This window comes from Fusarium keratoplasticum, chromosome 1 (assembly GCF_025433545.1).
Source record: "Fusarium keratoplasticum isolate Fu6.1 chromosome 1, whole genome shotgun sequence".
NCBI classification, from domain to species: Eukaryota; Fungi; Ascomycota; class Sordariomycetes; order Hypocreales; family Nectriaceae; genus Fusarium; species Fusarium keratoplasticum.
This window is the reverse complement of record NC_070529.1, coordinates 4,589,624-4,602,846: the sequence shown is the minus strand read 5'-3', so window position 1 is coordinate 4,602,846 and position 13,223 is coordinate 4,589,624. Positions and strand designations below refer to the sequence as shown.

Below are 13,223 nucleotides of genomic sequence, written 5' to 3'. Positions count from 1 at the left end.
CCCTAGGCAGGGCCAGTCTCCCTCTCTCGGATTCGCCTTGAGGGAGCTCCTTGGCCATCTCACCAGCGCGCGGCATGCCTACGAGACACAGCTCACGCAGTTCCAACAGCATTGCCAGCGTGCAGGAGTCGACATGTCCAACCAAGCCCTCCGCCAGCGCGAGTGGACATTATGGATACGCGGGCGGTTTGACCCCGACATGTACCCACACCTTCGGGACATTATCGATCGGGGCCGTCGTCAAGTTGCGGCCTCGTATAGCTGGCAATACTCACCTAGTCAGGACGTGTCCGGGCACTTTGCTAATGCTGTGCGCCTTCTCGATGTCTCTTGCCAGACGTTGATTGGGATGATTCACCAAGGCATGAATGAATGGGATGACTTTACGAAGCTAGAGTTGGAGCTGCGCGCCGCCGTTGGCTATGCCAATTTCAGTAAGGAGGTTAACCCTGGGTATTTCTGGAGCTGAGCAGGAACCTAAAGAATGCGAGGGCTACTGGATGCGCTTGTTTATGCTTTCTATCGCTGGCGTTTTTTGTTTTGATGTTTGGAGTTGGAGTTGACTTTGAGGTTTGGGATAGACTTTTGGGAGTTCACGCATGTTGGGCAACAGGGGTATACGGGCTGACCAATCGGGAATACGGTGGGGGGCAGAGAGAGAGCTTCCCTTGTCAGCCACGTGGGTCAGACGGTGATCCCCGACTGAAGCTGAAGCTTGTGTGGCAGTGCAAGGGTTCCTGTGGCTCAGCCTCGGTGTAAGACAAAAAGGGATCCGCAGACCGACTTCGCCGAATCGGGACTTGGCGATTTCATAGCTACTTTTTTTTTTTTTTCTCCCCCTATCATGACTCTTATCGATGATTTTTTTTTTAGCCGGCTGTCCATTGTTAGTGTTGATGGGTCCCACGAGAGGCAATAATTGGTGATGACTGAGTGGGTTCGGTTCCTGTCTTCGCGCCTTTTCCCCCGGATTTTTCGTGCTCCCCCTTGTGAACTTGTTTAAAAAACTCAAGTGAGTTGAGGTTGATAACGATAAAAAGCGAGCTTCTTAAGTTTCCGTTGCCCAAGATGCGTGCTTGAACTGTGCTCTTGTTATAAGAGCACGCCAAACTAATTCTGAACAACTTCCTCTCTGCCTTGGATTCTTTTTCTCTTTGCCACAACTGCAAATTTTCATTCTCTTCCCCTTACACCGTAAATACTTGGTATCACCGCTTCCCGACGACACTCCACCATGGGTCTTGAACCTCTCGACTTTCCACAGATGTGGCAGCGCCCCAGCTACGCCGAGCTGGCCGTCGTGCTGCAGAATCTTGAACTCAGCCCTCCCATCTGGAACCACAAGCGTCGCCGCTCAGAGATTATCGAGGAGCAAGAGTCACTCGCGAGCCAGCGCAAGAACGAGGTGACCCGCTACCTCTCGTCCATCATCAAGAGCCCCCTGGCCTGGATCGACGACGAGGAGGAGAAGGAGGATCTCTGGACTCAGGCCAGCAAGCGCATGTCGGAACGATGTGGGCGTACGGCCATGGGCGAGGTTATTCGGAGGTGGCCCTTTGAGACGGCGGCTGCGGATGAGTTTGAGCTCATCATCCGGGAGCCTGCTCTCACTGGTGACTCTCTGGGTCTCAAGACGTGGGGTTCTTCTTACGTCCTGTCGCAGCATCTTCCCCGGCTGGCCGAGACGTCACTGTTCCGACTGTTTGACGAGACGCTGGGACAGTCGCCCCCCGATGTTCTTGAGCTCGGTTCTGGAACTGGCCTCCTAGGACTTGCGGCGGCGGCTCTGTGGAAGGTTCCTGTTGCCCTTAGCGATCTACCCAACATCGTGCCTAATCTTAAGGACAATGTGGACAAGAATAGTAGCCTGGTTGAGTCTCGTGGTGGATCACTCACCGTCGGGCCCTTGACCTGGGGTGGAAGCGAGGATGAGATTGACCAGACACTGTTTGGAGAGCCTTACCAATTCAAGGTACGTGTTTTTAAAGATTGTCTCAGCGATGACACATTCGTCTTGATCCGAAAATCTCTGACTGTTGATGACTAGATTGTTCTCGCGGCTGACCCCATGTACGACGACGACCACCCAGCTCTCTTGGCGTCGGCCATCTGCCAGAACCTGGCGCTGGGCTCAGAATCGCGGGCGGTGGTCATGGTACCGCGACGAGACGCGACGACGGAGAGGTTGCTCGAGTCGTTCCGACAGGCCATGCTGGACCTGGAAACACCGCTGTTCTGTGAGGAGGAGGATGAGCTGGCGGGCCAGGACGACTGGATCGGGGACGAGGAGGAGGGGAGGGTGCGGTGCTGGCTAGGCGTGTTTAGTCGTGGGGGATCTCCTCTGACAGTGATTAGCGATGATGCGTCGTAGGGGGTGCGTGACCGTGTTGTTGACAGTGATGAGGGTGAGGTGCTCTTTGGATTCGAATCATGGACAGGGAGGGAATGACCTGGAACTCTTTACCAACCAACTTTAGACAAATAGACATAGACGGCTTAGAATAAACAGAGAAGCAAGCGCAGGCGATTATAGAAACCAACAATAGACAAGCTTGTTTTTTGGTTGAGTCAGGGCGTGCCGAGTGAACAATCACAAGACGCCCATGCACCCTTAAGAGGCCCGTTTTCCCTCCATCTCCGGATCTTCACTCGGCCTCCTCTTTTCAACCTCCACCGAAAATCCTCGCACAGTTTATAGCAACTGCACCCTCTTTCATTGTAGGGTACCATCTCTGCAGCAACTCTTTTCAATACCTACCCCTCTGCCAACTGCCTCACGTGCTAGCCCCTATCGTCTGCCACTCGCAGCGCTGAAGCCTGAAGGCAGCTAAACACTGCCAGTTGTTGACAGTTGCAAAGCGCCTCGACGAATAAACACACCCCGCCTGCTTCCCTCGTACACACTCTTCTCCTGCTTCTTCTTCCTTCCTCGCTCAACATCACCAACTCGCATCGACTGTGAATAACACACACAACACATACACCCACCCCCCAGCATTTCCTGCATTTAATCACAGTTCCTCAATTTGTTACTCGATTAGGAACAATACCTCTATTCAATGCACCGTAGCATTCTTCATTAGGAGTTTCCCCCGCTTCCAGTCGTCTATTGGAGAGCGTGAAGCGCGTTCAAGAGCGCAACCCGACAACCTCCCCTCCCCCCCTTCACACATCAACACCATTCCCTTCACCACCACCATTTCAAACCTCAATAAGAATGACAGGAAAGCCCAGCTACCAAGCCAACGAGATCCAGTTTGCCCTGGAGCTCATGCTCCAGGACCTCTACAACGAGCAGATCTCGGACGCTTTCGATCAACGCTTCGGTCGCCCTTTGACCGACAATCAGATTCGCTATCTGCGCAACAAGTATGGCAAAGATCCCGATTTCGGGTAAGTAAACAATAAACCCTCGCTCTTTCGCACATAGTTCTTGAGAATGTCCTTGCTAATGCGATGGCTGCGCTTGGTAGGGCTCCTCTGGTCAATCGACCGGCGAGCAAAAAGTTGAAGCGCCGTCGAGCGGAGCCGCCCGAGTGAGTTAACCCTTTCACTCTCATACAGAACAATGAAACTGACCTTTCAGACCTCCCCGACCTGAGAAGCGCGCTCGACGCGAAGTATCGACTGCGACCGTGCCGGTTACTCCAGCCGAAGTTGCCCCCTCCCCAGCAGTTGAACCACAACAGCTGAAGTTGCCCCAGCAAGGTCATGATCTATCCCCTACTGTTGTCGAGACGATCGTTAAGAAGGAAGAAATTGCATCACCGACCCCCAGTCAAGCTTACGTGTTTTCACCGACCGCTCCAGCCTCCAGTTTGCCCGCTGCTCACCAGGCCCAAGAGGGGGGCTACGTCCCCAGAACCACGGCTGGATTCTTCCCCCAGCAACAGCAGGCCGCATGGGACACAAACTTCCGTCCGATAAGCACAAACTTCGGCCAGACTTGGGTTGCCTCGCCGGTTGAAGAGAGCCCCGGCCTTTCGACCACACCTACACCCACCCCGAATACCCTGTCCCCTCACCAGCAACAATGCTTCTTCCCAGGCCCAGTCCATGGTCTTCAATATCGGCCTCACAATATCCAGCCGTACCACCATGGTCTACTCTTCCAACCTGTAGGCGCTCAAGTTGTCGCAGGCGGCCAGGCCGGGGTGTAGAACGCTCCCGTGTCTCAGCCGGCGACCTCAACGGACGTCCCCCAGAACGCCCCTCAGCCTGCTGAGATTGTCCAGACAGGACTGATGCTCACTCAAATCGACGGTGAGGCTGCTGCCCAGCAGACAATACCCACCGATGAGACTGAGTGGCAGGAAAACGTAAGGACAGCTCGGCAAGCTGATAACCAACCCCCCCTGACCTCTGAGCTAACTCAAGACGTCAACTCCGCAGTTCGCCAAGTTCTTGCAAATGCCGTAGGGACGCGACAGGCATACTCCCAACAACGACTCTCAGACTCACCTCCGACGCCACAAACTACCAGTCGATCCGTACCCCAGCAGTCTCTTGCGGACTACGGATACACATTCCAAACACCCTCGACCCAGAGCCTGAACACGAACACTATCGACCCCAGACTGTTTGAGGAGAGCTGCGATCCGGAGATCTCTCCCAAGCAATCCTTCACACATACATAATTACACATGTCACTTACCCACGTTGACAAGACCACCCCCCCTTTTTTGGAACCCGAGAGCACGATAGGATTTGCGTGAGAAACCGTCTTATTTAACACCCAGCAAGTTGAAGAAGCGAGACTTGCTCTGGAGATTTGCGAGCTGCTGAATATCCGCGCCGTTGAGACTTTGTTTCGCCCAGGACTTTGGGTCATGATGGACGTCGGATGCAGGAGAGGCTCCTAGATCAGCAATACCATATGTACGAGTTGAGATGGGACACAGAGGAATTCAGAACTAGGAAAGTTAGATATCTTAATTGGATACCTAGTTCTTGAGCGAATCTCCTTCGCTTCCCATATAAATAGGTAACCTAGAACCAATCCAACGTGCTCGTGAGATGTGAAATCCTTCAGTATGCCACGTAATGACAGAAATGGTCGACGCCTCCGGCTCCAGCTGCCGGCTTCTCCCTCAATCCTCCTCTACCTCCTCACATCCATACCAACGCGCCCGCCAGAGCCTTTCAAAAGGGTATCTCGTGCATGTAGAAACGAATAGACCACCACGTAAATCTCTCCAAAATAATCCCTCACTTCCTCCTCTTGTGCGTCATGTCTTTTCGTGCAAGCTAGTAGATGAAATCCGTAACACCAACCCCCAACAGCCTCCCATGACCCTCTGCCTCCATCAAAAAGTCCTCCGAAAAAAAAGGAAGAAGAAATAAAATTATGTAGCCATCATATAAGTGCAGTAGTTCGACGACAGCGAAGCTGCGGGACGAGAGCACAACCTCGGCCATGGTCCCTCAAACGCTGATGGTGACATTTCGCTGGATATTGACCTCCTCGATGGGGAAATGGAATACGATTCGGAAGAGGTCGCGCAGGTATGCGTATCGTTGAGAACTCTTCATCATCATCTGAATACTTTTGGCCATTTCCTGCGCCGTGACTCGCTTGCCTCGGGATGGCAACATGTGGTGTCGGGGGATAATCGAGTCCATTAGAACCGAATTCTTATACTGTGCTAGCAAGGCCGAATGGGAGAGAAGAGACCCAAAGGATCCGGCAGGAAGATCCTGCACAAACTTTTGCAAGGCAGTGGCGGCAGCCTTTGGATCGGTGATGGCATCGCGGTTAAAGCCCAGATTCATAGCCGCTCGGAGAACGAGTATCTTTGCGCGTGTCACATTGGCGTCCTCGGACGTTGCTGTTGTCGTTGCTGTGCTCGAAGTCCTAACACTGCTCTTGGAGTAGCTCGAGAGGTTGGAAGCGCTGCTGGACCATCGACCTCGACTGTTGTCGCTGGGGGTTCCGAGGACCAGAATGTTGGGCATCGTAGGTGAACGGCTCTGAGGGGAGATGGGCGTATCCTCAAACTCGGTCACAGGAGTTTCGGGCACGACCGGTGGTTTCCTGGGTTTCTCTTCTGGGCGAGCACTCTTGACGCTCTCATGTTTCGACGGAACCGAGGATGGGTTCGACGCACGGCTTTGCCGACCGCTCTGTTCAGGGGCGTGGTGACTGAAGGTCTGGCTAGATCGAGAAACGGATCTGTCTGGCCGAATCTGCGCCCAGCTATCACGGAATACGTCGCACAGCTCCCAACAAGCCTGAACAGTAGAGCTCAGCAGCTCTTCATCTGGAGGCCTGCCATCGCGCCTGTTCTGCCGAAGGTTAAAGAGCATCTCTGCCAGAGACCAGCTTGCGCCGAGCAAGTGGTCGGTCTCCTCAGACAATTCGCTGCGTTGCTTCATGAGTCGGTGGCACAAGGCGATGTAAAAGTCCAACGTTCGCTCCCTAAACTCCTCTGGCAAGGTGCCATCTTGAGCACTGTACAGGCTGTCCAAGCGTTAGAAAGAGAGCACACTTCCGGTACATGCCACTCACTGGTTGTTAAGCTCAAAGCTGACACGAAGGACCGAGTCTGCCGTCTCGTCGTCGCGTTGCCGCACATCAAAAAGCGCTTGGCAGAAGTCACGGAGGAGATCGAGGTTCATTTTAATACTGAATGAGCCCGCATCTGCGTCTCGATTCTCGTAAAGTCGTTGACAGAGTTTCCAGCAGGTTCGCCATGCCTTCTCATGTGCGTCGGGGGCGCTGGATTTGTTGAAGGCACGGGTGCGGTGAATCGAGCTCAGTTTGGAAAGGCTATTGCATAGAGTCCAACATTCCGCAAGAGTAGCTCGTAAAGTCTCGATCTCATCTTGGTGATGAGACATCAGTATACCGTCTGACTCGTACTCTTCGTCGTCGCCCTCGGCTTCAGTTTGCTCGTCGATTTCTACCAGTGTTAGCCATGCACATTGCCACGACCCATCCTGAACCTACTCTCAAGGCTGCTCGTACTACTCGAGCGTAACCGCGTACCCTCATCTAACATGGACTGTAAATCTTGAGCGCGCGGTGTGGCGCTATCTATGTTGTACTGTACAGGGTTGACATCGGTTGAAATCGGAGGACGAGCTGGATGCGTCGATATCTGATGACGAATTAGATGCATATCGCAAAGCCAGGTCATGCACAGCATACCTTCTCGGGAGAGCTATCGGGAGAGCTATGCGAAAAGTTCTTGGGGGAGCCATTGGCAGCAGGTAAACTCTCGACATCGGATTTGAGAGGTGTCCCTTCACTCGACCCCTCTGGCGCTGATGCTGGAGCGACCTATGTCGTGGGTTAGACGTGATACCCTGCCGATCATTTGAATCTCACTTACCCAGCTGGCAAAGCTTTCAGGTGCATGAATAACAGACACTGCCTCATCGTTGCTGGTCTGATGCACGTTTTCAGAGAGATTGGTAGTGAGCATCAAAAGCTACATTGAGTCAGTCAGCGTCTGACAACCATTGAGGTTTGGATCTCGGAGACGCACCTCGGAGCGGCGTGAAGGCCTTGGGTCAGAGGTATCTCGATGGATATCCTCTGCAACGTCATCTTCTATTTCGGTCGTCTCGGTGCCATTGGATGTAACTGGTGATGGGCCTACAATATCGCTTGGGCTCATGACATTGAAGGATGAGCTTGTCATGCGATGGATAGAGCCAGGCCGGAGGGAAGATGAATCGGTGCTCGGAGGAGAGGAGCTAGAATAATATGGTCAGCAAGAGGCCGGTGTGCTCATGTTGATATAAGCGGACTTGGTGTCAACTCACACTGGCCTGAAGGGAGCACGCAGGCTCTCGGTGTCTGTAGACGTCGACATCTCTTTCTGGTAGTAGGCAAAGGGAAATTGCAAGCTTCCAGTCGATGACCTCAAAGGGGCCTCGAGGGCCATGGCTGGAGCCAAGGGGGTGGAACTATCAAGGAGGGCCAAGGGCAGATGTCGAATACTCCAGCAGGAGAGGGAAGCTTAAGACGGATTGCAGCGACAGGCTTCCAGGCAAGAATGCCTTGCGGACTCTGCAATGCGACAAGGTTGAACGATGACCCAGTCTTGGAAGAAGAAAGACCCAAGACGTGGGATAGCTATCGTGGCAGTGGAACGAGGAGGTGTGGTGTTGGTCGGTCGGTGGTCGGCGGTCGTGCGGCCGGGAGGAGGCCCGTGGGATATGGGTGTCCCAAGGTCGGATGGTTTGCGCCGATGCTTCCAAAAAGGCAATGCGGGAGAGGAGAAGAATCGCAAAGCTCAGAGCGGCTAAGCAAGACACCAATGTTGAAGTGAGGGCTCAGAGAGCTTCCAGAAACGAAGCAAGCACCTCAGTTGTCGGAACGGGAAACCAGCTCACCGGGAGGTCGAGGCGAGAAGCAGAGGATGGACAGAATGGAGGGCGGGAGGTTTAAAGAACCAGGCCGAGCCAAAAGCTGGAGCGGGCGGTTGCAGCGACGGACTCAGGCAGGCAGACGCCAATTTGACAGGGGTCAATAGCCAAGGTCCCTTGTCGATGGGACACCCCAGCCCTGTTGGCAAGGGTGCTGCAGCAATGGAGGTAGCTTTTGTTACTGTCAATGCAGTGAGCTATGGGAACCGCAGTACCAACCACGACCTCTGGTGATCTTACCCTTGGCACCTGCGAGTAGCTGGCTTTGGGTCAGGCCGGCTACCTTGCTGCCATGAGATGTGTGTGCGTGTGTGTGTGTGTGTGTTATTCTGGTGGAGGCCGGAGCTGCGGCCTGCGCTTGTCGGGACGCGATTGTTGGCGCGGCCAGTGGGAAACAAAAGAGACGCAGAGGCGCGATGGATGTTGAGCAACAAAAGTTTCGGTTCCCCTTCAAGTTCAGGTTGCTTTTGCTGTCAAGAAACCCTTGGTGACCGGGGAGAGACGGCTTACTGGATTGCACAGATCAGCAAGGACAACCCGACAAACTGGAAATACCAATCGTCAAGGACCGAGGGAAGAGGGACGAGGGTGGAAAAGACGGGGGGGATCATGAATGGGGGCGTGCCCTGGCGGATGGAATATGGGATGTGTGGGTATGGACGGGGACGGAGCGAGCTGGTAGCGGAGCGGAGGGGCTCTGCGGCTAAGAGTCGACTTGTGACAGACCCCCAGCCAGAAGAGCCACCTCGAGCTGCGTGCTGCTGCCGACTCGGGGGTGGACCAGCAGTGGATCGACAAGCAGTCGGGCGTAGGTTTGAGTGAGAGAAGTACGGATGGAAGTCAGAGAGAAGTTGGGGGCCAGAAGGGGAACATGTTGCCTGGTGTTCTGTCGAAAGCCAATTCTTGCTTTTCTGAACTCGACACTCGGCCAAGTTAGGATGGATACGAACCCAACTAGTTGTGTATCATTGAGAAGAGAGAGGCCAGGAGAAGATGGCTTGTGCCAGAACAATAGCGGCAACCCAAAGTCAGTTGTGTTGGGGTGTAGTACACGGTAGAACACCTACTCGAAGGGCACGAGTTCAGGGCGGAATTACATCGACTCGACGGGATGGATGGCTGGAGCGGCTAACGTCAATGTCCCCCTTTCTACCCGGCTGCCTTGCCTCTGGTGTTGTCCTTGGCGGGATAAGTAGGGTGTCGTCGATGCAACCTTCTCTTGACTGCTTACCTACCTACCGTGTACGGGATAGGTGGAGGCTCAACGGGTGTCCTCGCGAGGAAGAACGAGCTGAATCAATTGTGCCCAACTGAGACAAGCATGGGTTGTTGAATGTTGAATTGCACTTTCAAGCTGACCAAAAAGAAAAAACACTGATAATGACCCAAGCCATACATCCAGTACCAGTACCGAGGGCAAGTACACCGAAAACGCTTAGAACGTGATCATCGCCGTTGACGGAAGGAGCCCTGGAGCATCAGGCTTGGACGAACGGATCAGAGGACGGGAGGCCCATCCCTGCTAGTACCTGCCTTACTTCTGGATCTCAATCTTTCCCCATCCCAAGACCTGCTGACTTACAGTTGGTGAGTGCGTACCTGAGGGCTAACTTAACACCCATCATATTATCTGTCATGGATCTTTCTTTCACCGTCATCGTTGGACTCTCATCTCGTCAGTCTATGCCTCTCCGTCTACCTGCCCTCCCTCTCGTAAGACTCCTTTCGTCTACCCATTGACTCACTGACTTCGGATCTGCGGGTGCTCAGCTTCGCGTTACTTTGCGCCCATCAACACACATGCTTGACGGATACAAGAGAACATCCCCAGGCGCCCACCGCCAGCAACGGGCCAGTCAAACCCCGGCAGGCTCGTCGAGGGGGATGGGCGTGGCCTCCTAACCCGTGGGGCTGCATCAAAAGGGACAGGCGTCGGCGCTTAACTCACGGTGGGACTGGCCAGTCCTCCGCAGTCCCCCACCCCATCGCTTCCGCCAACGAGTTGCAGCCCACCCAATTGCCATGCTCAGTGGATCTCAAAGTCTGATGTAGGCAGGACTTGGCCGAGGATGCATCCAAACACGCACGGCACCGAGCCCTCTGCGCAGCACAACAGGCAAGCAGGCTGTCGGGCTGGCAGGCGAAGCGTTCCCTTTGTCAATGCCATGTGCCACAGCCTGCTGCACAGCATCGACGGCACGGAATGTGACACTCAACTCTCCATCCCAATGATCGACAACCGACCTCAGCCCGCCCTATCCCAATCAGCCTGTATTCGGCACGGATGCCACCCGCAGGATGCATTCTAGAGCCCGATGTTGAGACGAATGCAGGTCTAACGGTGTGACCATGGCAACTTTGCACGTCGACAACCAACATATCGTTACTCTGCATAGCGTGTCATCCATCTGTTTGTTGACGGCCCAGTCGGCCGAGGTTTCCAAGGTTTTCATCATACGAAGCCTGAATGGAGGCATGTTGGTTGTGTTCAAACCTTCCATCATGCAGGCATTGTTGTGATCTCGGGCCACCTGAATCCGAAGCCGTGCCCTAGTGGCCATCCAAACCATGATCGATGGTTGCTCTTTGTTGTTTCGTTTTGGGAGCAACTCAGCCCGCCATGTCCGGTCTGGTCTGGCCGCCGGAGGAGCGACCTCCCTCCCTCCACTTCCTTCGAGAGCGAGTCCGGGCGCAGGTCCCATCCGAAATCCCACACTCTGGGACTTGTCGATTGTGCTGGTAAACGCCCTGGGCGCGCAGGGGCGCCACCAGATTGCCAGACGGGCCAGTCAGCGATTAGCTTCTTCGATCCCAGCAGTCTGGTCCCGGCGGCTTTAGCAACGCTAAAACAAACCGGTGGTCCCACTAGCCGGGGCCGCAGAGCGGCCTCCGTGACGCAAAGTCCCTTCCCTTGTTGGAGCGCCCAGCGCGCTCTCTTGGCTGTGCGCCTTGAATCCGATATTGGCTTTGAGTGGCTTTCAGCAGGCTGGGACGGCGTTCAGCCTGCTTCTCAGTGTCGAAGCGACATGGAGATTGTTGATTTACGTAAATGGTGTTCATGGCCACAGTCTTGTCTGGAGCCTCGTTCTTTCTGTCACTTTGCTTCTTTGTGGCTCAAGGTGATCGAGAAGGGTGCTTCCGCTTTCGGCGCGGAACGCACTGTTGACGTCCAGAATATCCATGCGTCTGCGGAAACGCCCGAGAGTCTGGCATCCATCATTGCTTTTGATCAACAGTCTTTCGACCGCAATTCTCAAGTGAAAGGGCTCAAAATCCAGGGCTTGTTGGCGGATTATCCTCTAGTCCTCCCATTATCCATGTCAACTTGGAGAGAGACTTGGCTAGGATTCTTGTCCCAGGAGCCATTTTAGCGTGGTGACAGCTCCTATGCCTGCTGCGTCGTTTCAGCTATCACAGCGCTAGACAGACTGTCGGAACCGCTCTAACGATTCCATCCCATCCAGGCGGTGCGGGGACGACAGCCCGTTGGCCAGCTTGTAGTGTACCCTTGGAGACTCCATGGGTTCGCTCTCCCAGGAAGCTTGCTTCCTGGTTCTTTCGAATTCGGGTGCCTTTCTCGATCCCTTCTTCAACCTACACAGACGGGGCTGAGGCGTGATTCTTCTTCCTTCCGGGATGGGTCCCGGGATCCACAGCAAAAGAGGCACCGAAGCTTGAATGTTACCCAAGATGCCTGCTCATCGACATATCGAGCACGCTGCAACATGATGGTTCCGTCGAGGCACATGCTCCGAGTTCCTTGGCCGGCCCGTTGAACATTTCGAGCTAAAAGTCCGGGGCAAGAGTGCAACTGACGCGGCCGAGGCCATGGCGATGAAGGAAGGATCTGAGCAGAGGGCGGAGTTGAAAGTGCATTGCATGCTTAAGCGCCGGCGCGGCCTGACATCCCAACCCCATTCGATTGACGCGGTATCGCATATTGCTGCGTCGTGCAACCCGACCCGACGGCTTAAGCCAACTTCTTATGGCACGGTTGCCGTCTCGTTGTTGGCCCTAGCAAAAACATCGTGCTGGATCGGCGGGATGGCTCATGCCGCTTGTTCAAGTGCGCGGTTGTTGCCCGCTTTCAGCAACTCGTCTGACCACCCAGACACAGCAATCTGTCTTGCTGAGCTGTGGAGTGGTCTTGACTGTCCAGTATCAGAGGGTACAGGGGAGAATTGTTGGCTCTATAACACCATCAGGTATTGCCAGAGCCGGTTGTCTTGATTGCATCTTGGCAAATGAGACGGTTGAGAAGGATACTACTGTATCCTTGTCACAACCAATCACAACCAATGGCAAATCTCGCCCGCCTTTGGTGTTAACCAGACCAACTTCCAAGTGCTCACTCTTCAGAGGATGACCCGACACGTTGGATAGGCTGACTGGTCTAGGTGTATTAGGGCTGGAAACTGAGTGGCTGGCCTCAAATGTCGGTCGCGTTCCGCATTGGTTGTGAACAAGTTCAGCCTCAATGCTCTGTTCCACGTCTCTTCCTCAAACTTGGCACACCAACTGGTCTGCCCTATGGCCTGGTCTAGGGAAGTACATGGTGTTCAGACTCTGCAGGAGTCCCAGTTTCTGGTTATGGGGTGGCATCCCGGCTCATCCTTGGTGTTGGTCAGTCACCGAGCCCTCATCGAGAGTTGTATACCCTGCCATCAGGCGTCTCTACTGACACACAACACTCGGTAACCCGGACATGGCCTTCCTGTGAGAAGGTTGGTCCGAAAATGCCGAGCCCTGCAATGAGACGATTCTGCTGATGTGTCTGTGAACTCGGGCCTTTTGCGTCTCCGACAGTCTGGATCGGCGAATCGTTTGGCTTGCGGTGCGGAGTTGTT

At 54.3% G+C, this 13,223-nt stretch overlaps 3 protein-coding genes across 3 annotated transcripts; 2 read left to right on the top strand and 1 right to left on the bottom strand.

Annotated features, from left to right (window-relative positions):
* Window positions 1-1,234: 1,234 nt before the first annotated feature.
* Window positions 1,235-2,371, top strand: NCS57_00137000 (uncharacterized protein; the record flags this gene model as incomplete). The annotated part of the gene is made up of 2 exons (XM_053051437.1): window positions 1,235-1,972; window positions 2,048-2,371. The coding sequence occupies 2 exons, from the start codon at window positions 1,235-1,237 to the stop codon at window positions 2,369-2,371; spliced, it is 1,062 nt and encodes a 353-aa protein (XP_052919952.1).
* An 846-nt stretch (window positions 2,372-3,217) lies between these two features.
* On the top strand, window positions 3,218-4,160 carry NCS57_00136900 (uncharacterized protein; the record flags this gene model as incomplete). Its single annotated transcript, XM_053051436.1, has 3 exons — window positions 3,218-3,393; window positions 3,474-3,536; window positions 3,587-4,160. 3 exons carry the CDS (start codon window positions 3,218-3,220, stop codon window positions 4,158-4,160), a joined length of 813 nt encoding a protein of 270 aa, XP_052919951.1.
* A 1,264-nt stretch (window positions 4,161-5,424) lies between these two features.
* Window positions 5,425-7,892, bottom strand: NCS57_00136800 (uncharacterized protein; the record flags this gene model as incomplete). Its single annotated transcript, XM_053051435.1, has 7 exons — window positions 5,425-6,460; window positions 6,509-6,902; window positions 6,950-7,100; window positions 7,151-7,282; window positions 7,335-7,433; window positions 7,491-7,701; window positions 7,771-7,892. The coding sequence occupies 7 exons, from the start codon at window positions 7,890-7,892 to the stop codon at window positions 5,425-5,427; spliced, it is 2,145 nt and encodes a 714-aa protein (XP_052919950.1).
* Window positions 7,893-13,223: the final 5,331 nt, after the last annotated feature.